This window comes from Lithobates pipiens, unplaced genomic scaffold (genome assembly GCF_037356315.1).
Source record: "Lithobates pipiens isolate NorthernLeopardFrog02 unplaced genomic scaffold, aLitPip1_a1.2 Scaffold_23, whole genome shotgun sequence".
Lineage (NCBI taxonomy): Eukaryota > Metazoa > Chordata > Amphibia > Anura > Ranidae > Lithobates > Lithobates pipiens.
The window spans coordinates 108,026,943-108,051,101 of record NW_027507785.1 but is presented as its reverse complement, the minus strand read 5'-3'; the positions used below and the strand labels follow the sequence as shown (position 1 = coordinate 108,051,101).

General features: G+C 43.2%; 1 protein-coding gene across 2 annotated transcripts in view; it reads left to right on the top strand.

The window, feature by feature from the left end:
• EFCC1 (EF-hand and coiled-coil domain containing 1) overlaps positions 1-17,400 on the top strand; it is a 222,151-nt gene extending 204,751 nt beyond the window's left edge. For both annotated transcript variants that reach the window (XM_077452159.1, XM_077452158.1), the window contains exons 7-8: positions 7,758-7,827; positions 12,731-17,400. In XM_077452159.1, the coding sequence (XP_077308285.1) occupies positions 7,758-7,827; positions 12,731-12,864 (204 nt within the window). In that variant the 3' untranslated portion in view covers positions 12,865-17,400. The remainder of the gene's footprint in view (positions 1-7,757; positions 7,828-12,730) is intronic.
• Positions 17,401-24,159: the final 6,759 nt, after the last annotated feature.

Below are 24,159 nucleotides of genomic sequence, written 5' to 3'. Positions count from 1 at the left end.
CATCAGCAGTATGGTTGCCTTCGGAGAACCTGTTGTATCTGGGGTGGACTAGGTACAGAGTGCAGAGTTCAGGAGTGTGATATGTACAGAGTGCAGAGTTTAGGGGTTTGCTATGTACAGAGTGTTGTTCCACGGGTTCCCTATGTACCGAGTGCAGAGTTCAGGGTGTGCTGTGTACAGAGTGCAGGGTTTAGGGGTGCTGTGCACAGTGTGCAACCCCAATCTACTAAAGCTTTTTGCATCTCCCTACCTCCCTGTGTAGGTGGCTCTGCCTCTCCTTGCAGTGAGATCGTTATCTCTCTAAGATTCTGGAGATCTGTCTCTGCCATGAGTATGTACAGGGATCTGTTCGTACCAGCAGCTGCTGAGAGCAGAGCTGTCCCTTGTAAATACAGAAGGCTTCTGTGTTTACAAATGACAGCAGGGAGGAGTGGAGGGTGAGAGCCATAGGTGGCGAAATGGAATTCCACCACGTTTCGGCAGCAAAACTGGGAATGAGGGCCACACGGCAAGGCCTGGTTGGCCAAATTTGGCCTGCGGGCCTTGTGTTCGACATATTTGCTCTAGAGCTTTGGACGTGGATGTGATGATGCTGAGAAGTACTTTGGTCCCTGCACTGGTTTTGATGACGTTAGAGCAGTGGTCATCAACCCTGTCTTCAGGACCCACTAACAGGCCAGGTTTGCAAGATAACTGAAATACATCACAGGTGATATTGTTTGCTGCTCAGTGATTGCAGTATTATAATCTGCATCTCCCCAAGGTAATACATAAAACCTGGCCTGTTAGTGGGCCCTGAGGACAGGGTTGATGACCACTGCATTAGAGGTCATTTGTCCATTGGAGCTTAAGGAAGAAGAGCCTGCAGGGACTGGTCTAGTAGCACAGAGGAGCTTGCAGGAGCAGAGGGTTGAGTAAGTATAAGTGCTTTACCAAGTCTCTAAGAACAGTTAAACCAGTGATTCTCAACCAGGGTTCCTCCAGAGGTTTCTAGGGGTTCCTTCAGCAATTTCTGCCTCTCAGATAAGTTCTCACTGATACCATTGATCTTTTTAGCTATCTGTAAGGAGGTAATTCTTATGACCACAAGTGTAAGGCCGCGTACACACGCGGGGACTGTTCGCTCAACTTTGTCCGTCAAACAGTTTCAGCGGACAGTCCGCTCAAAATTAGCATGGACGGACTTGCCCACACACGACGAACGAACAGTCCGCTGAAACCGTGCGCGATGACGTGAACGGCACGTACGACGGGACGAAAAATACGACGTCCTATACACTGCAATACAACTTTCGGCGTGTAAATCCTTTCTGAGCATGCGCGGAACTTAGTTTGACGAACAAGCCTACACACGAGGGGACTGTTCGCTGAAACAAAGTTTCAGCGGACAGTTTTTCGGAATTTCCGAAAAACTTTGTTCAGCAGACTGTTCGCTGAAACTGTCCGCTGAAAGCCCACACACGAGCGGACTGTCCGCCGAAACACTGTTCAGCGGACAAAGTTGGGCGAACAGTCCCCGCGTGTGTACGCGGCCTAAGGAACATTCTTCCCACTGACCATCACACTAAAGTCCCATACACACTATCAGATTGTGTGCTGATTTTTTCCATCAGATTTACCAAAACCATATAATATGAGGTCAAACCTTAGGGGTTTCAATGTGTATTCAATCAGGCAGGCCCTTGTACTACATGGTTTTGGTAAACCTGAAGGAAAAAATCAGCAGACAATCTGATAGTGTGAATGGGGCTTTATGTATCCTGAGTTGTAGATTTCTAATTTTTAGCAAGGGTTCCCTGAGACCCGGAGAACTATTTCAAGGGTTCCTCCATGTTGAAAAGGTTGAGAAAGGCTGAGCTAAACCTTCCAGTGTGGGTGCCATTTCACTGCAAATACGGACTTTAAAGTTTCCTGGAGTTCAGCTTATATGTTAAACCAAGCACTAAAATCCCACATAAACATTAACATGCTAATGTATTTCAGGAGCCGTTTTCAATCTTCCTAAATCTGCAGCTTTCATTAGAATAATCCTGCCATGTACATTCTTTTTAGGTACTTACAGTTATTAAATGAAAACTGTCTTTTGTCTCCCAGTTGGGCTTCTAATTGGGACAGCAAATGTCTATTTCAAAACACATTAGTCAGGAATTGTGCGCTATTGTCACTATCAAGGAATGATATGCAGAAGTTGCTGAAGTAATGTCATGTAAACAGAAAGAGACTGCAGGAGATCAATAACACCAACATTGTAAATGAAATTTAAAAAATGTTTTTGACAATACAATATAAGCTTACTTGAAAAATTGCCTTTCACATTGTAATTGCTTCCTGTCTGCTGGCCATCTCTTTCCACAACTTCCTGAATTCACGATATGCTTTACAGCTTCTCCTCTGCTTGTGCCTTTGGGTTTTTTTGGGGGTTTTTTTGCCACTAAATACTAAATATGCCAAACCCAAACACTCTAGCAGCACACAGAAAAAAAAAGTTTTTTTAGCATACGCTATAGAACTGTAACCAACCTGGGACACCTTTGGGCGCTCCAAAGAGAATAATAATGTGGCATGCATCATGCCCCCTCACCCGCCTATCAGGCCCTATTCTGAGTCATATTGCTGTCTAAATATTCTGTTTCAGGCGGACTGAAACCTGGACACATGATTCAAAACTCGAACTGTCCGGGTTTTTCCCAGACAGGTGGCAAACCTACTTCCACCACCTCTGTAGATCAGAAGGCAGGCTCTGTGAAATGTGTGACATGGCAGTGCCTACTCATAAGGCATAGTGAATATGTGTCACAGAAGGAAATACATATGTGTGGTTCTCCAAAACGTACGTTTTCAAACTTCAAAATGATTTGGCTAGAATGAATTGAAATACAATGTGGAATATATGATTTTACATTTGGACCACAGATACACTTGAAAACAGTATTGTATTTTAAAAATTATTATTTTGAATTATTCATTATGAAATGTCTATGTCTTTGCCCTTGTGTTTTTACTATTCAATATGACAACCCAATAAAAATATTGCATAGAAAAAAAGGCAATTATTTGCTCTACAGTACTTTAGCAAATGTATTATTTCATTTTACATTTACTTTACATGTATTTAAGGTGTGGGAACAGTTATTGTGTTTAACTTTTTTTTTCTAAAGCCAAGTTATTTTCACTGACCTTACCAAGGCTATGTAATTCGCTCTAGCAGAAAAAATAGAAGCATATTTGTTGTGCAGTTTTGAAGACAACAGCTGTTTTGCAACAGCTTTTCAACCTCTCTATACTTCTGTATTTTAGAAATCTGTCTATTTAAATCAGACATTAGCACGGGGCAGCGGTGCCCTATTGATGTACCAGAGGCGATGCGAAGCGCATATGTGCTGTCTCTGTGACTCACTGCCTGAACAAAGCCTCTGTTTATGTCGTTTTAGAGCTCCGCATACAGTAATTTTATGCAGACCTAACATCCTGCAGAGACAAGACAGAAAGGGATGCGATAAGCTCAAATAACCCAAAAGATAATTAGCAGCAAGTTTAATGGAGATGACCAGGATTAGTGTTCAGTCTGCTCAACATATTCCTTTTGGCTGTCTATAAACACTGGACAGATGAGTAAAATGGAAAAAAAATTGTATCTGGACCTCTTAGCAGTGGTGTGGTGCTTAAGTTTCCATTTTTTAAACATTGAATAGCAGTGAGCTATGTATGTATGTATGTATGTATGTCATGGCCGCTGAGCAATCGTTCTAATAAAATATTGTTACATAAATGTTCTCCTCAGGTGCCAATGAGGCAATCCACCTAGCTTTTATTTTTTTGTCAAAAGAATTAAACAATAAGTTCACCTTTTAAAAAAAGAATAAATGCACTTTTTTTACACAAAACAAAATGTGCATTTATTGTTTTTTTTTTCACTGCAGCCTATAAGGCATTGCACCCACGATCAGCGGCTGTGTGGGCGGAGCCCCACACATCCGCACTGTTTTTAAATTGTGGTAGCAGGTGCGGGAGAGAAACCCCGACCACTGTCACAGGGAGGAAGGATTAGGGCAGAGATGAGGCAGGAGCTGGAACATGTTACATGTTCCACCCTAAATACGGAGGCAGGAACATAACATGTTCCAAAGCTGAACTTTAAGACTTTAAAGCGGGAGTCCACTCAAAAAAAAAAAAAAAATTAGAAGCCAGCAGCTACAAATACTGCAGCTGCTGACTTTTAATAAATGGACACTTACCTGTCCAGGGTGCTCCCGATGTCGGCAGCCGAAGCCGATCAATTGCTCTGCTCTCGGCTGGTGCCGCCGCCATCCTTCATGAGGGAATCAGGAAGAGAAGCGTTGCGGCTTCACTTCCCGGTTCCTTACTGCGAATGCACAAGTAGCGCTGCGCATCCCAACTGGTTCCCGCTGTCTCCTGGGACCCTTGTGTGTCCCAGCAGACAGCACGGGGGGCGGAAATGGCGTAGACTCCCATGGGAGTCTATGCCCGGAAGTGGGTGCAAAGTCTTAGACAGGTATCAGCACCCCCCTTCCCCCTGAAAGGTGCCAAATGTGACACTGGAGGGGGGGGATGGTTCCAAAAAGCGGAGGTTACATTTTTTGTGTGAACCTCCGCTTTAAGTTATATATACACAACTCCCCAAAAATTTAATTTCCTGATATGTAATTTGTTAAATGTTGCTCCCAGCTCTGTGCTTTTTTTTTTTAAATGTTTTCCAGACCAATCTTAACTGCTTTCTGTAAAAAGTAATTTACCAAGCTCAATAGCTGATGCTCACATTTCACCCATAGTTGAATGTTATTTGGTGACTCTTAACTCCCTCTCCCATATCCATCTGTGCTCTGTATGGCCTCCCTTCAATTAGAGCTGGACAATCTGAAAGGAAAAAGCTACTGCTATAGTTTCACACTTGATGCTTTGCATGTTATAAGTGCACTCTGTGTGAAATGAGTATTTGTAAAATAAATATATATAACGAGCAGATCTGTTAATCTCTCCTTCTAAAAATGTTACTCGTCTAGATGCATTTTTGAGGCATTGGCTTCAATGCTTCCTGAATAGCCGACGAGGAAGATATTTAAGTTTCAAATCTTTGAAAAAAAAGTCTTCCTATGAAGTCTGCTGAAAATGATGGGTTTGTCATCATTGTGTATCATGGCTTCCCCAGATAAACCTTAGCTCGGATTCTGACAAGCACAGACTGATTAGCTAATTTCTACTTACTGGCCACTTGCTTGTTCCAGATTGGCTCATAAGATACTGAAGCTGGAGACAAGTCAGCCTTCATCAGGACAAGAGTCCCTTTAAAAAAAACTCCCAGAGCAAAGTGCAGTATATGGGGGTGTTCATCAATTGTCTGTCAGGCATACAACACATTGCTGGCTTCAACTATCTCCCACCAGCAACAAGAAATCTTGGCCATTTTAAAGTCAACTTGTGGTGTTTCTGCGTAACTTTTCCATAATGTAGATTATGGGACCTGAGGCACCTTGGCCGTGTGCCGACATCACGCCTTCTTTGCCGGATATGCGGTGTCATATAGCATGTCTGCCTCGCCGGCACTGTCTATTCACCCGGTGACTGCTGGGAGGGATGTTTTGGTGTGAACGTTGAACGGCTTGTCCGTCCGATTGTTGGGGCTTCTCTCCCTAGGTGCATTCCTGCGTGACGTTGGTGGGCATGTGTCCTTATATGTCCTTATAGGCTCCATTCATGGGAGGTTGATTCACCTTGGTGGTTTTACCTAATCTATATGGTTCACCTTTGTATCACTCTGGACTGGAACTTTATTGTTCAGTTTCAGGTCATTTCTTTTCACCATTATTTTCATTTGCCAATTTTAGGTATCTGGTCTCTATCCAACTTCTCACATGACTCTACTCTCCAACCTTCACTATTTATGTAACCTCCCTGCACATGCTTGGACCTCACTGACACTTCTTATTATAATAAAAATATTATTTGTCTTACCCTTTACCAAGTATAGAACACTTTGCACAATATACAAACTATACTATTTTCATAACAGTCCTTGTTTGGTTTCAGCATCCATGGCTATTCATGATTATTGTTCACTTCTTGGAAATCTACCCCCCTGGATGCTGTCCTCGCTGGGCTTTGGGCAGCTCTACGCCACCTCAGCTCCTGGTAGGGATGCCCTTAGGGGGTCTTCAATCTGTAGTGCCACGCTCCTACCATATAGTTACGTTTGTAAGTACTTTAAATTGTTTATGGGTTTAATCTTAATTCATGCTTCTTATTATCAACCCCTTTCCAGTTAATTAAATTATAATTCAAAGATGTAGGGCACACTGGTTTGCCCCGGGGTTTTACCCCAGATTAGGGTAGCAGCAGCCAGGCACACAGCAATAGTCATTCTTCTGGCTCAATAAACAGTGCAGGTGTTGCCTTTTTGGAATCTATTGCTGGATAGGGCATAGGTAGCAGTTGGCTACTCTATGAACATTGAGCAATAAATCGAGGATACTCCTCACTGTAATACTACTTCTCAGTACAGTTCCTCCAGCAGAGGCCAAAAAAAATGGACAACACCGAGGTGCCTCCAATAATGTCCAAGGCCAGGAAAACACTAGTATTGATATGCTAGAGATAGCAGCAGCAACAGTCACTACCTTAACGTGAAAGTTTTTTTTTTTATTAAGCAGAACAGCCCCCCCAGTTCTGCCACAGCTGGGACCTCAATGAGCACAGGTAGAATCTTTAGCTGGGCTATCCATAAGGGCAGAAGTCTTTCAGGCTGGGAACCTCTCCTACTGTACAAGAACAAGCCTGCTCCAGACCCCAGGCTATTTATGTGCTCTGCATCCACCTACTGGGCACACCTCCCCAGGGATTTGCTGACCCATAAATATTCAGGGTACCTTTTTGACCTGCTCCACTTCTATGTTCTGGAGTCGTTCAGAAGGCAAGAAGAAGCAATCAAGTCTGCAGTCTGTGAGACCCAATCAGTTCAAACAATCAGCAGCTGCTCCATTGATAACAGAAGAGCAAAAAAGCCTATCTAGGAAGGTGCTACATAAATATAAAAAAAAACAAGTATTCCAGTTATGAATCATTGATAAAATCGTTAAACATATTTCACATGGAACCAACATAAGTACTTAAATCTTTTCTGATATCCGCCATCTGTAATCTGCAAAGCAAGCTGAAAGGGTGCAGGCCAAAACCCTGAATAAATTATGCGCAGCGGATTTGCACATGTGAACATGCTTACAGGAGGATAGAACAAAGGAATGATCTCATCAGTATACTGCAGTTCTGTTCATTGTCAAATGACAGGCTAGGGTGTGTTCTGCACCAGGCAGTATTACTTATCTCCAGTATACTTTGACGGGAGGACCAGGCTGTGCTGTCTGGCAGGGGTATCTGGATCATAAAACAGAATTCTAGAATGTTTATGTGTATATTTCTCTTTCTATATAAATAGGCATATGCAGGTTATTATCTAAAGTTCAGATTTAAGACATGATTAAAATGACAAAAAGTAGATGCTGCCTCCTTATCCAAGATGAAGCTTCATCAAAATATGTCCACCGGCAATATAGAATGGCTTATTCTGTCCTTTTCTCATTATATTTTGTGTGTATGCTGCTGTGTAATATTGCAATAAATCAGTTCTGTATGAAAGGTAATGTTATCTGCATACAGTATAGAGATTTCAAGTTTTTTATATCTAAATGATTGATCACTGACAGTTCACTTATTTTACTCTATTCATGTTTCTCTGCTCTTTACAGGAAATCTCCCAGCAGGAATTGGGAAGGGTGTTACTGAACACCTTGGAGATATGCAGGGAACCCCAGCAAGGTATGAACGTCATTATGTACTGGGAACCAAGTTATCACTATCTCATGGATTGTCATTTCATTTTAATAACTTATGCCCTGTACACACGGTTGGACGTTCCGACGACAAAATCCGTCAGATTTTTCCTGATGGATTTTGGCCCAAACTTGTCTTGCATACACACGGACGCACAAAGTTGTCGGGAAATCCAATCGTTCAGAACGAGGTGACGTACAACACGTACGACGAGACTCTAAAGATGCCAGTAGCCAATAGCTTTTTAATTTCTCGTAATTTATTCTGAGCATGCATGGCACTTTGTGTGTCGGTATTGTCCACAGATGGAGCCCACACATGATTGGAATTTCCAACAACACAGTCTGATCGCACATTTTCCGTTGGAAACTCCGACCGTGTATACAGGGCACAAAAGTGTATGTCTAGCCAAAAAGTTTTTTTCTTCGTTTTGTATAGCATAGGAAAGGATTAGCCCCCCCCATGTCAGGTTACAACTTCTATCTGGGCCATAAGTTAAAAGATTTCCCCCGGTCTTCCTGGCTTGCTTAAAATGTTTTATCAGACATGAAGGTAGGGAAAATCTGACACAGGGATGGATAGAATTAAATCACCCCATTTGTCTGGGGAGGGAGGAGCCTCACTCCCCCTTTTTTCTGTGACAATGCTGGTACATGGGAGTTGGTTCAGCGCTGTCACGTGGTTAGAGGATTACACAGTCAATGTTAAGAAAAAAGAGCATCAAATGATCATCTCAAACATCCAAAATTCTTTATTGCTAGTTATTCTTGACAACAGGAATGGCAAAAGACAGCCAGCGTGTTTCGGGGGCCAACAATCCCCTTCCTCGAGGCTTGGACAATATAGCAAAAAGGTATCTTTTGGACTCAAAGCAAAAGGATTGGTTAGAACTCTGACAGTGGGACGTATTAATGGGCCTTACTTGGCTTTGGCTATAGAGGAAGGCACAATTGCACATCAGTCCTTACTTCTGCCGGAGGGTTATATTTAGGAACTTTTGCTATAAGTCTACCTTGTCCAAACTTTGAGGAGAGCTTTATAGCCCCCAGAAACGCATTGACTATCGTTTGGTGTTCTGTTGTCATGTGTAATTAATAATAAAGGATTTTGGTGCACAATTTTTTTTCAATTTTTTTGTGTGAAGATTACCCCCTTTTTTGGTGAGTCTCTTTGACTATGCTTTGTGGAGAGCTGCCAAAGTCGGACCATTGGGCATTACAAGGAATTCCTCATTCTGGGCAAAGGATCTGTGTTCAGCGCCTCAACTCCACCTTTTATCTGATCTTACATAGGGTTTTGTTTCCTGAATGGAGCAGAGCGGGAGTGAAGGAAAGGTGAGCATATACAGCTGTGGTGGTCCTGTATGGGTAAATAACAGGTTTGCATTCACCGTTATAAAATAAAATGGAATTTGCACTTTAGTCGGTGGACTTTTATTTTTATTTTCAAGGCAGTCATCAAAGTTCTGTAGAGTGCTGACTCTAGAGCTTTAAAACAAGTTGCAGTATTTCTAGCATAGGAAGATGAATGAAATGAGAAACAGATGGAGAGATACATTTCCAGAGTTCTGGGGGCGCTCCAGATTCTGTGAGTTTTAATTTCGAGGAATTAGGTCTGCCAGCTTGGCCATTTATATCCACACGTGTAGTAAACGCACATATGGCTCACATACATCGCATTAATGAATGTGTGTGCTGCTTGCTTTGCCGCTGTTACCGTGCAAGCACATAACATTCATGTGTGCTGATTTGCTTTGTAGTCACGTGTAGTCACATGGCTGACCAGTTTAAACATTTGACCTAGAAAGCCTATGAGGAAATCATGTCAGAGTTTCATGTCGGAGGAGCGGAGAGGTTTCCAAGGCTACATTGGACAGAAGATATTTGTATGCAGTGTAGTTCAGAGATTATTCACAATGGGACTAGAATAATTTGTAATGCAGTCCAATATCTTTGGCTTTTATTGCTTAAATGGCATTGGGGATTTAAGGAGAGATCACACACATGCAGCTGTGTGTCTAAATCACGTTATATATAAATTGATACAGCTGTTCTGGGATTGGCATGCTGCTGGATGGAGAGAGAGAAGGTAGTGTTGTTATCCTTTTATGCCCTGTTCACACTATTGTGCTGTGGTAATGCGCACATTACTGCATTGATGTGATGTGGTGCTATTCATTGAGACGCTCCTATGTTACATGCAGCACCACCTGTGTTGTGCTGCCCAAAAATACCGTATGTGCGCTTTAGTGTGTTAGGTAGCCCAGTCAAATGAATGGGCTGTCCTAACTCAATGCGCATTAAAGCGTGGCCTAAAGAAGTGCAGAATTTGAAAAAAGACTGTTCGCACTCACCTAGATGGATGCAGCATTGGTCTGATGCTGCATCTGTCTGCTGCTACCTCTACACTGGGAACTGAGTGATCAAATACTGCTGATCACTCAGTTCTCTGGTCTGCTCTGAGCACAGTGTCTCAGTTACTGCTCTGTGCTCTGCCCCTCCAGCACTCACTAGAGCGCTGGGCTGTGCAGGGGACACACTGAAAGGCTGATCTATCTGCTAGTCAGGCATGTAGATGGATCCTGACGTTATTGACGAGATCCCTGTAGACTCTGGACCAACTTTGTGACGTCAGCAAACAGCAGAGGTGGTGATCAGCTTTTATTTATTCATGGAAAACCTTTATACCCCCCAAAAAATGCTTGTGTAACTGCAGTGTGAGCTGGTGTTTGACTTTAACCACTTGCCGACCGCTGCACACCAATATATGTTGGCGCAATGGCAGCGGTGGGCAAATGGGCGTACCTGTACATCCCCCGTACAGCGTGGCCATGCCCGCGGGTCCTGTGGACTCGATTTTCCGCCGGTGTCCCGCAATCGTGTCACAGAGCCGCAGAACGGAGAGATGCCTATGTAAACAAGGCATTTCCCTGCATCTACTGCTCCCTGTCATCGGGACCAGTGATCGCTGTCATGTCAGTGGTAGCCCACCCACCCCCCCCCCCACAGTTAGAATCACTCCCCAGGACACACTTAACCTCTTGATCACCCCCTAGTGTTTAACCCTTTCCCTGCCAGTATCATTTACACAGTAATCAGTCCATTTTTATAGCACTGATCGCTATATAAATGACAATGGTCCCAAAATAGTGTCCGATGGGTCTGCCATAATGTCGCAGATTACCGCCATTACTAATAAAAAAAATGCCATAAATCTATCCCCTATTTTGTACACGCTATAACTTTCGTGCAAACCAATCAATATATTATCCTTTATTGCAATTTTTTTTTTTTACCCAAAAATATGTAGAAGAATACATATCAGCCTAAACTGAGGAAAAAAATGTTTTTTTTAAATATATTTTTGGGGGATATTTATTATAGCAAAAAGTAAAAAATATTGTTTTTTTTTTCAAAATTGTCGCTTTTTTTGTTTATAGCGCAAAAAATAAAAACCGCAGAGGTGATCAAATACTACCAAAAGAAAGCTTTATTTGTGGGGAAAAAAGGACATCAATTTTGTTTTGGTGTAATGTTGCACGGCCACGCAATTGTCAGTTAAAGTGACGCAGTGCCGAATCGCAAAAAGTGCTCAGGTCGGGAAGAGGGTAAAATGTTCCAGGGCTGAAGAGGTTAATATATTGATGTATCTTATGACCCATACACACGGTCGCACAATGTTGTCGGAAAATCCGATCGTTCAGAACGACGTAGACGCAGAACACTTACGACGGGTTTATAAATGGGCCATTAGCCAATAGCTTTCGTCTCGTAATTTATTCTGAGCTTGCGTGGTACTTTGTCCTTTGGAATTGTTTACACACGATCGGAATTTAAATGATCGCATTTTGTTGTCGGAAAAATTTAGATCCAGCTCTCAAACTTTGTGTATTGGAAATTCCAACAGAAAAAGGCTGATGGAGCCCACAAACGATCGGATTTTCCCACAACAGGATCTGATCGCACGTTTTCCATCTATAAGTCCGACCGTGTGTACAGGACATAAGTCTGCTAGTATATATAACATTCACCTCTCCCCAGATTAACAAATGCTGATGTTCAAATAAGCCCGCCGTTCTCCTATATCCAGAGTGGGGCATTCTAATACAGGAGGTTGGTGACAAAGGGAGGGGAGAAAGGATAAAAAGAGAAAACAAATGCAGCCACCATATCTAATGATTGGTAAACTGCAATATATTAAATTTTTGGTTTTGGGTTAATAAAGGCATACCCCACTTTTAAGTACACAATGGGGTTATTTACTAAAGTTGGAAAGTGCAAAATCAGACTCACTTCTGCATAGAAACCAATGAGCTTCTAACCTCAGCTTGTCCAATTAAGCTTTGGTAATAAAACCTGGAAGCTCATTGGTTTCTATGCAGAAGTGAGTCGGATTTTGCACTCTCCAGCTTTAGTAAATAAACCCCATTGTGTACTTAAAAGTGGGGTATGCCTGTACCACTTTAAAATCAGTTCTACTTCAAAACAGCATATATCCTAATATTCCCGCATGTGCCAGTTATATGCATCCTCAGACAGTCCATTGTAATTTCGGGCACTGGAAAGAAATGATTTACACCCTCGATCCTCTTCCTACCGGAGGCCGCGGGAAAGAGCGGTTCAGAATGACAGCAAGAGGTCACAGCACTAAAAGCCCTACTTAATCTGTCAGTGGGAAAATGATCCAAAATTCATGTCAAAGTATATTTTATGGACTTCCAGGCTTTGCCAGGTACTGTTTTTTAAGAACTTTATATCAAAATAATGTCTTTGTTGAGAAAAGTCTGAATGCGATCTTTATTGTAATTCCAGCAGACTGAGGTTGCAAGTGAAATGCCAGAGATAATTTGTCACATTTTCCGCATTGTTCAAACCCTTTTATTTTCTAGGAAAAGAACATATTTATGAAGTCTTGGACACTTTGCGTCATGAACTGTCAGTCTGCGAGCCACTCCAGAGCCAACAGGAGAATAAAGACAGCAAAGCGCAGTCCTTGGCCAACTCGCTAGTCATCTCTTGTTGAACAACAGCGCCACCTACAGCCCCCTTCGTGAATGTACACACCTCTGAACTGCGTCTATCTTTTATCAGCTCCTTTTGAGCTTGTTGATAAGCACAGACCAGCTCTAATCCATCTGCCTCAAGCCGCTCTCCAGTATCTGAATCGCACCATGTCAAAGCGATGCATTGTGGGTAGAGTCAAATAAATAAGCTCATGAAACATTTTCATTTGTTGACACTGATAAAAATTATTTATATAGTCCTACCTGCAGGTGCTCCGTGTGGCTGAACAGAGATCATCATTCAGCAGTTCAATAATAGTCATATGGGGAGCAGCATCAATTGGAATAATTTCCGGAATAAAATGAAAACACAGCAATAAAAATGACGGATTCCCCGGGCCGGGAGTGACAGTTCGCAGTATTGCAGCAAGGACGGCCTAGCTAATAAACGTACGGATCAACAGTTTACATGTCCAAGACTAATGTAGGGGATGATATACATGGTCTGACGAACAGATCAATAAATCTCACAAATTGCTCTGGTTGAGGTATAGGTGTGAAATCGGATTGATTAGGAGAAAAAATGAATGTGATGCTTTATTTTGAGATATTGCTTGAATCTGTTTTTCATATGTGTCTTACTCCAGGATACACCATGAAGGGACATTGGAAGAACGGCAGTTTCCTGTAAACTGATGTTATGCTCTATTTTTTTTTATTAATACTGAACTCCAGGCAAACATTTAATAGAGTTGCAATACATATAAAAGGGCAATAGTTCTACCTGCAAAAAGATCTGTATTTCTGTCTATCTAGTTCTGATGCCGCGTACACATGACCAGACTTTCCGGCAGACTAGGTCCAACAGGATCAGTCCGTCGGACAGTCCGATCTTGTGTGGGCTAGTCTGACTGCTTTTTATAAAAAACATTCGTCTGTGTGCTAGTCCGACGGAACAAATACGACGCAAGGGCAGCTATTGGCTACTGGCTACTGAACTTCCTTGTTTAGTCCCGTTTACGCCATCACGTTTAAAAATGTATTTTCGAACGGACTTAGTCTGGTCGTGTGTGGCCAAGTCCGTTCGCTCAGAAAGTCCATCGGACCTCCGCCGAAAGTCCGTCGGGAAGACCAGTCGTGTGTCCGTGGCATGAGATTTACTCAGCTCTGCCATACAGCAGAAGCAGATTCATGACACCACTTTACAAGCTGATGTAAACCCAACCGGATAACATTTAGTTTGCTAAAAAACTGTGCATCATAAATACCCTAATATATCCTACCCTCAACTGCTTCAGCCCCGGAAGATTTTACCCCCTTCCTGATCAGAGCACTTTTGCGATTCGGCACTGCGTCACTTTAGCTGACAATTGCGTGGTCGCGCGACGGGGCACCCAAACAAAATTGACGTCCTTTTTTTCCCCACATATAGATCTTTCTTTTGGTGCTATTTGATCACTTCTGCAGTTTTAATTGAAGAGCAACAATTTTGAAAAAAACGCATTATTTTTTACTTTTTACTATAATAACCCCCAAAAATATATAAAAAAACATTTTTTTTCCTCAGTTTAGGCTGATATGTATTCTTCTACATATTTTTGGTTAAAAAAAATCGCAATAAGTGTATATTGATTGGTTGGCGCAAAAGTTATAGCATCTACAAAATAGGGGATAGTTCTATGGCATTTTTGATTTTTTTTTTTTTATTAGTAATGGCAGCGATCTGCGATTTTTATTGGGACTGCAACATTTGGGTACACATCGGACACTTTTGACACTACTTTGGGACCATTGTCATTTATACAGTGATCAGTGCTATAAAAATGCACTGATTACTGTGTAAATGACACTGGCAGTGAAGGGGTTAACCATTAGGGGGCGATGAAGGGGTTAAGTGTGTCCTAGGGAGTGATTGTAACTGTGGAGGGGATGAGCTTCAAGTCACATGACAGCGATCACTGCTCCTGATGACAGGGAGCAGTGATCTCTGTCATGACACAAGGCATAATGGGGAAACGCCTTGTTTACAAAGGCACTTCCCTGCTCTGAGGCTCCGTGACACAATTGCTGGGAGACTGGCAGATATTGAGTCCGCCGGTCCCGCGGGCACAGTCATGCTGCGTGTGCACACCTGCTATCCCCAGCTCTTAAAGGGGAAGTAAAAAGACGCCCATTTGCCCACCGCTGCCATTGTACCGACGTATATCTGTGTGCAGCGGATGGCAAGTGGTTAAAATAAAATAATCCCATTTTGTTTCCTATAAAATAATTTTTTTATCCTTTTTGCATCTCACAGCCGCTGATCTCCTCCAGCCACTTCTTGTCTACGTGAACTCACTCCAGCATTGGGTTGATTTACCAAAGACAAATGCACTGTGCACTTTACAAGAGCAGTTGCTCCAGAGCTTAGTAAATGAGGGGAAGCTCTGCTGACTTCCATCATCCAAGTATATGCAAGCAAAAATAAGTTGTTGTTTTTTGTTATATATTTTGATTGGGTATTTTTTTGCAAAGTGACCCTTTACCTAATTTACTAAGCTTTGGAGAAACTGCGCTTGCAGAGTGCCTTTAGTAAATCGACCCCATAATGTCTCTGGATCAGTTTCTTAATAGTGACCATGGTGGCCCATGTCTGTAAATAGTGTGATGGCATAGCTGCTTGTAGTCTAATAGAGTCACATATAACAGGCTGACAGTGTAGAATACATGTGGGAGAGAGTTGCTGCCCCATAACAGGAAGTGACTGAGCAAGGACCCTCCTGGCAGGATCCCCAGGTATTATCTTGTTGAAAGTTTCAAATGATTGATGATTTTAAAATGACATTATTAAAGCTTATAGAAGATTTTAGTAACTGGGTTTAAATCTGCTTTAACCACTTCATCACTGCGATGCATTTCAAAATAGCGGAATGGAGGCCGCAGTGTTCTGGGGTGCCATTTTAAAACAGCACTGTGTTTCCTTTGTGTGCCTGTGCCCAATTGCTATGATCACGCTGTCATTAGATGGCACAGATGATAGGAAAAATGTAGAGAACCAGAGTGGCAGTGGTTACTAGCCAATCATAGTGATCACAAATGTAAACAGTACAACTGTTTACATCTGAGAGCCCTCCTCTTACTTTATTTTATGAATAAATAATTAATCAGTGCAGGATAGACAGCAGCAGATTTTGTTAATTTGATTTATTGTAATGTGGGAGCATTTTTAACCCTTTCATCCTCTCCTGTACACATCATCACCATGCTGTCTCTGTAGTGCCTTGTAAATCATTCATATACCTTATCCTGCCTATTAACTTCCCCATCCTGCCTATGTATGTCACATGTTTTCACCAGTATGCATTGTACCTAGTGCACCATTGCCAAGCTCCATGTTTTAACCACCGCAATACCAGCATGCCATGTTTTTTTCTCAGCTGCTGCCGCCACCATTCTCATTGAGGTAATCATGAAGTGAAGCGTTGCGGCTTCACTTCCTGGCTCCCTACTGCGCATGCGCGAGTCATGCTGCACGTGTAAGTGGTCGCCGCTATCTCCTGGGACCTGTGTGTTTCCCAGGAGACAGCGGGGGGGGGGGAGTGCGGGAAGGGGCCTGACTCCAGTGGGAGTCTATTCCCGGAAGTGGGTGCAGATACCTGTATTATACAGGTATCTGCACCCCCCTCCCCCCTGAAAGGTGCCAATTGTGGCACCGGAGGGGGGGCGAGGAATCCAATCAGTGGAAGTTCCACTTTTGGGTGGAACTCCGCTTTAATATGTTCTAAAACAGAAAGTAAGGAAAGCAAAGGTATTTTTTTCCTTTTATATAGCAAAAAACAAAACAGTATTTAGTAACTGTTATCAAAAGAAAACTTTGTTTAAAAAAATATATCACATTTATTTGGGTCCAGTGTTGCACGACCAAGTAATTCAGTCAAACAATTACAGCACTTAAAAAGCTGCCTGGTAATGAAGGAGTGTATACAGACAGGTAGGGAATACAGTGGCAACATCTCTACATAAATTGTCTGCTGTCTGGGCAGTGAAAGGGAAGCAGCAAGATCATGATGCCATCCCTCTGTTCACTTTGTTCTCTGCTTCCTTGTCATCACATTTGCATGTAGCACACTTAAAGGGGAACTACAGTCTGCTCACATAATTTGTAATAAAAACATTTTTGCCATTCTGAAGTTTCCCTCCAACCACTTTGCATATTATTTTATATAGAATGTGATTCTGTACTTGCCAAATATGCTGCAGAAATCTCCCTCCACTAAGTCTGGCTGCAGCCATTTTAACTGTGGGCAGCACGCTGCTGCCTGTTCACTTCCTGGATTTACACAGACACACAGATGCACACCTCCAGCCCTGCAGCTCTCTTTGGCTCACCCTCCCTCCCTTCCTGGAAAACTCTCACGAGAGTTGTGCATGGTGTCATAAGCCTAGGCTATTTACCAGACACAAAACAGGAAGTGGGCTGTATAAGGTATTTACTGGCAGAAAAAAAAAACTTTTACTGTTTTACTATCCAAAGTTAAAACAACAAGGGCAGAGAATTTAATAGATAGAAAGTTGAAGTTCAGGCTAGATCTAACTAGGCTTCATGCACACTGGGCATTTTTACAGCTGCTGTTTTTGGCTTCAGATGTTTGTTTGTTTTTTCTACAGCTAGTAAACTCCCCAGCATGTTATCCCATTTGTCCATGCACACATAAGGGGTTATTAACTAAAAGGCAAATCGACTTTGCACTGCAAGTGCACTTGGAAGAGCAGTCACTGTAGATCCAAGGGGGACATGCAAGGAAAATAAACAGCTTGCACATGATTGGATGATAAAATCAGCAGAGCTTCCCCTCATTTCAGATCTACCCCTCAGATCTACAGCGACAGCACTTCCAAGTGCACTTGCAGGGCACTTGCAGTGCAAAGTGGATTTGCCTTTAGTAAATAACTCCCATAGGCTGTTATCAGCAGTTTTTGTCAGGGGCGTTTTCTGGCTGGACAAAAAAACCCAGTACTAGTGGGTTTTAAGAGGAGCTTTTAAGCTGCAAAAACGCTCTAACTCTGAAAAAAGCTTAAAAATGCTGAAAAGCATGGCTATTTGGCATTTATCAGTGTTTTTAGGCCATAAGCTTTTGTGGGAGTATAATTTTGTTAAAAAAAAAAAAAAACACTACAGCTAAAAAAAAAAAAAAAAAAAAAAAGGCTGAAAAACGCTACTGCAGTCTACTATTCATTCGGCAGCTACAGCTTTCTATAGCTAATGCTGCTAGCTTTTTAACTCCTATTCTAAATACCTTGTAGATGGAAGACGCATATACTGTAGTTAGCTATTCTAGCATGCGCTCCATTCCGTCACATGATCTCCCCAGCGGCGATTTCAGGAGACAGAAGGGACAGCCAACAACAGACGTCCCATAGTAAGCCTATGGGTGACGTCTCCGATCAGGCGATTCCTCTTTTCAGATACAGAATACCTTATTGATCCCAAAGAGAAGTTATTATGTTGGCGAGCTCTCCTCTCATCTGAAGCCAACTGGTGGGGAGATCACGTGACCGGACCGGAGCGCCCTGAGAATAGGCAAGTGCATAAATCTTCCTCCTACTATTAGTATAGGTGGGAGCAGATTTAAGCTTAGTTAGATCTAGACTTGAATTCCAGTTTAACCGCTTCCTGCCCGCCCTATAGCCGAATGCCGGCCTTCGGGCGGGCGGCTTCCCGTGCCTGGCCGTCCCTGGACGGCCTGGTGTTTACTTCCGCAATGCGCGCCGCCGCGGGCGCGCATCGCGGAAGTTCTGTGTTTGCCGTGTCCCCCGGGGACAGGCAAACACAGATCGCTGTAAACGGCCAATCACAGCGGCCGTTTACAGCGTGATCGGCGTGTCCAATGGGAGATGATCTCATATGTAAACATATGAGATCATCTCTCAGCGCCGCTCTCCCTCCTCACACAGACAGCGTGTGAGAGGGGAGAGAAGAACGGCTGCAGCAGCCGTCAGTGTAAAAAAGTAAAAAAAAAAAAAAAAAAGTAAAAAAAAAGTTTAATAAAAAGTGCCATCCTCCCCCAGAGCCATCCTCCCCCAGTGCCACCCCCCCCCCCCCCCAGTGCCATGCCCCCCCCCAGTGCCATCCTGCCCCAGTGCCATCCTGCCCCAGTGCCATCCTGCCCCAGTGCCATCCTGCCCCAGTGCCATCCGCCCCAGTGCCATCCTGCCCCAGTGCCATCCGCCCCAGTGCCATCCGCCCCAGTGCCATCCACCCCAGTGCAATCCACCCCACCCCAGTGCCACCTGCCCGCAGTGCTATCTGTCCCCAGTGCCACCTGTTGTCAGTGCCATTTGTCCCCAGTGCCATCTGTCATCAGTGCCACGTATAAGTGGCATCTGTCATCAGTGCCACGTGTTATTAGTGCCACATAGTGCCATCTGTCATCAGTGCCACGTATTAGTGCCATCTGTCATCAGTGCCACGTATCAGTGCCATTTGTCATCAGTGCCACCTGTCAGTGTCACGTGCCATCTGTTGTCAGTGTCACGTGTCATCAATGCCACTTATCAGTGCCATCTGTCATCAGTGTCACGTGTCATTGGTGCCACGTATTAGTGCCATCTGTCACCGGTGGCACGTATTAGTGCCACGTATTAGTGCCACATGTCATCAGTGCCACGTATTAGTGCCATGTGTCATCAGTGCCACATATTAGTGCCACGTGTCATCAGTGCCACGTATTAGTGCCACGTGTCATCAGTGCCACGTATTAGTGCCACGTGTCATCAGTGCCACATATTAGTGTCATCTGTCATCAGTGCCACGTGTCATCAGTGCCACGTATAAGTGTCATCATTGCCACGTATCAGTGCCATCTGTCATCAGTGTCACGTGTCATTGTCCTGGTATTTCAAAAGTGTAATAAGTAGTCAACAAGTTAGATGTGTAATTTATGCTCCTAGAACACGTGATGGCGCTCCCTGCATGTTGGGCCTCTCTATGTGGCCAGGCTGCGAAAAAGTCCCACACATGTGGTATTGTAATACTCAGGAGGAGTAGCAGAATTTTTTGGGGGGTGTCATTTGTGGTATACACATGCCACGTGAGAGAAATAACCTATTACAATGACAATTTTGTGGAGAAAAATAAAGAAAATGAAAAATCTTCATTTTGCAAAGAATTGTGGGAAAAAAATGACAACATCAAAAAGCTCACCATGCCTCTTACTAAATACCTTGGAATGTCTACTTTCCAAAAAGGGGTCATTTGGGGGGTATTTGTACTTTCCTGACTTGTTTGGGTCACAAGAAGCGAGATAGGCCACCAGTACATCAGATGTGATCAATTTTGTGCGATTCGCACCACAGCTTGTAGACTCTCTAACTTTCACAAAGACCAAATAATATCCACTAATTTGGGTTATTTTTACCAAAGATATGTAGCAGTATAAATTGTGGCCAAAATTTATGAAGAAAAATTAATAATTTGCATAATTCTGTCACAGAAACAAAGAAATATGCGTTTTTTTTCAAAATTTTCGGTCTTTTTTCATTTATAGCGCAAAAAATAAAAACCCCAGAGGTGATCAAATACCACCAAAAGAAAGCTCTATTTGTGGGAAAAAAAGGACACAAAATTCATTTGGGTACAGTGTTGCATGACTGAGTAATTGTCATTCAAAGTGTGAGAGCACCGAAAGCTGAAAATTGGTCTGGGCAGGAAGGGTGTTTAAGTGCCCAGTAAGCAAGTGGTTAATGATTTATTAATGAATACAGAATTGCATTAATTTGTGTATTATATCTGCCTGGAGTCCATCTCTAATAGAGTAGTGACATTTCTCTGATACAACAGTCTTTTCTGTATGTTTTGCCACAAGACATTTAGATGTTTTTTTTATATATAGTAGATGGTTTAATTATGTTTTATTGACTTTTTGATGATGCAGAATTGGATATTTTCTTAAATGTTAATAAAGAACAATTGCTTCTTTTACTTGTCTGTGAAATTATTTCTAGTATTTATAATACTTTGTTAACCACTTGCCAACCGCCGCACGACGATGTACGTCGACAGAATGGCACGGGCAGGCATATGGGCGTACATGTACGTCCCTGCCTTCCCGCGGGTGGGGGGCCCGATCGGGCCCCCCCCCCCGGTGCCAGCGGCGGTCGGTATCTGTTCAGGAGCGATCCGGGATGAGGGGGCGGCCATTCGTTCATGGCCACCCCCTCGCGATCGCTCCTGACGAATGGAAGTGAAGCGTGACATCACTTCCTCTCCTGTAATGTAAACACAGGCAGAGGAAGTGATGTAATCTCTCCTCCGTGTCGGTATTTTTCGTTCCGGCACCGAGGAGAGAGGATCGGTGAGTTGCACCAACACACCACACGTACAGTAGAACATGCCAGGCACACTCTCACCCCTCCTTCACCCCCCGATCACCCCCCCAATCACCCCTGCACCCCCAGTCACAGTGACACCAATTGCATTTTTTTTTTTTTTTTGCATTGGTGTCATTTGTGACTGTAATAACTGTTAGGGCAGTTAGGGTTAGCCCCCTTTAGTTCTAAGGTACCCCCCTAACCCCCCCAATAAAGGTTTAACCCCGTGATCACCCCCCGTCGCCAGTGTCACTAAGGCTGGGTTCACATTGCAGCGGTTTATGAGAACGGATGTGATTCGCACCGCACTGCAGTGCAAATCACATCCGATCTCTGTGCGATTCGAGTTCAGCCATACAGATAGTATGGCTGAATTCGCGTCGCACCCGCAGCAAACTCGCACGGGACCCTTTTTTTGGTCTGCAGCAGAATCGGATCGCATGGGTGTTCACACCATGCGATCCGATTCCTGTCCGAGTTTGCAGATCGCACTGCGATATGCGAACTGATCTGGGGGTGTCATTAACATTTCACTGACACTCCCAGCAGTTCGCATAGGGCAGTGTGATGCGGGAACCCGCCGCGGATTTGTGGCGTTCCCGCATCGCTCCAGTGTGAACCCAGCCTAATAAGCGATCGTTTTTCTGATCGCTGTATTAGTGTCACAGGTGACGCTAGTTAGGCAGGTAGGTATTTAGGTTCGCCGCAGCTTTTTATAGCGCCAGGGACCCCCATATACTACCGCATAAAGCCCCCTGATTGCCCCCTAGTTAACCCTTTCACCAGTGATCACCATATAACTGTTACAGGTGACGCTGGTTGGTTAGTTATTTTTTTATAGTTTCAGGGCACCCGCCATTATTACCTAATAAAGGTTTAACCCCCTGATCACCCGGCGGGTGATATAAGTTTGAGGGTCAGATAAGGTCTGCGTCGCCCCAGGCAGCGTCAGGTTAGTGCCAGTACCGCTAACACCCACGCGCAAAGCATACACCTCCCTTAGTAATATAGTATCTGATCAGATCTATATTAGCGTCGCCAGCAGTTTAGGTTTCCCAAAACGCATTGTTAGCGGGATCAGCCCAGATACCTGCTAGCACCTGCGTTTAGCCCCTCCGCCAAGCCCAGACCAGCCCACCCAAGTGCAGTATCGATCGATCACTGTCACTTACAAAAAACACACATAACTGCAGCGTTCGCAGAGTCAGGCCTGATCCCTGCGATCGCTAACAGTTTTTTTTGTAGCGTTTTGATACAGTCGCTGACAGCCTAGGTGCTTTTTTACCTGTGAGTCTCACTAGTGTACCCCTAAATTTAGGGGTGTCTACTTTCCAAAATGGGGTCATTTGGGGGGGGTTTGTGCCATCTTGGCATTTTATGGCCTTCAAAACTGCGATAGGTAGTGAGGAGTAAAATCAAAAATTTACACCCTTAGAAATCCTGAAGGCAGTGCTTGGTTTTCGGGGCCCCGTACGCGGCTAGGCTCCCAAAAAATCCCACACATGTGGTATCCCCGTACTCAGGAGAAGCAGCAGAATTTATTTTGGGGTGTCATTTCACATATGCCCATGGCATGTGTGAGCAATATATCATTAAGTGACAACATTGTGAAAAAAAAAAAAAAAAAGTTTGTAATTTTCCCGCAACTTGCAGCAAAATATAAAATATTCCATGGACTCAACATGCCTCTCAGCAAATAGCTTGGGGTGTCTACTTTCTAAAATGGGGTCATTTGTGGGGGTTTTGTGCCATCTTGGCATTTTATGGCCTTCAAAACTGTAACAGGTAGTGAGGAGTGAACTCAAAAATTTACGCCCTTAGAAAGCCTGAAGGCAGTTCTTGGCTTTCGGGGCCCCGTACGCAGCTAGGCTCCCAAAAAATCTCACACATGTAGTATCCCCGTACTCAGGAGAAGCAGCAGAATTTATTTTGGGGTGTCATTTCACATATGCCCATAGCATGTGTGAGCAATATATCATTTAGTGACAACTTTGTGAAAAAAAATAAAAATAAAATAAAAGTTTGTAATTTTCCCGCAACTAGTGGCAAAATATAAAATATTCCATGGACTCAACATGCCTCTCAGCAAATAGCTTGGGGTGTCTACTTTCTAAAATGGGGTCATTTGTGGGTGTTTTGTGCCATCTTGGCATTTTATGGCCTTCAAAACTGTGATAGGTAGTGAGGAGTGAAATTACAAATGTACGCCCTTAGAAATCCTGAAGGCGGTGCTTGGTTTTTGGGGCCCTGTACGCGGCTAGGCTTCCAAAAAGTTGACCACATGTGGTATCTCCGTACTCAGGAGAAGCAGCAGAATGTATTTTGGGGTACAATTCCACATATAACCATGGCATGTGTAAGCAATATATCATTTAGTGACAACTTTGTGTAAAAAAAAAAAAAATTTTTTTTTTTTTGTCACTATTCAATCGCTTGAGGCAAAAAAATAAAATATTCAATGGGCTCAACATGCCTCTTATCAATTTCCTTAGGGTGTCTACTTTCCAAAATGGGGTCATTTGGGGGGGTTTTGTACTGCCCTGCCATTTTAGCACCTCAAGAAATGAGATAGGCAGTCATAAACTAAAAGCTGCGTAAATTCCAGAAAAAGTACCTTAGTTTGTAGATGTGACAACTTTTGTGCAAACCAATAAATATACAGTTATTGACTTTTTTTTTTACCAAAGACATGTGGCTGAATACATTTTGGCCTAAATGTATGACTAAAATTGAGTTTATTGGATTTTTCTAATAACAAAAATTAGAAAATATCATTTTTTTTCAAAATTTGAGGTCTTTTTACGTTTATATCGCAAAAAATAAAAATCGCAGAGTCAGTCAAATACCTTTAAAAGAAAGCTCTATTTGTGGGAAAAAAAGGATGCAAATTTTGTTTGGGTACAACATTGCATGACCGCGCAATTACCAGTTAAAGCAGCGCAGTGCCAAATTGTAAAAAGACCTCT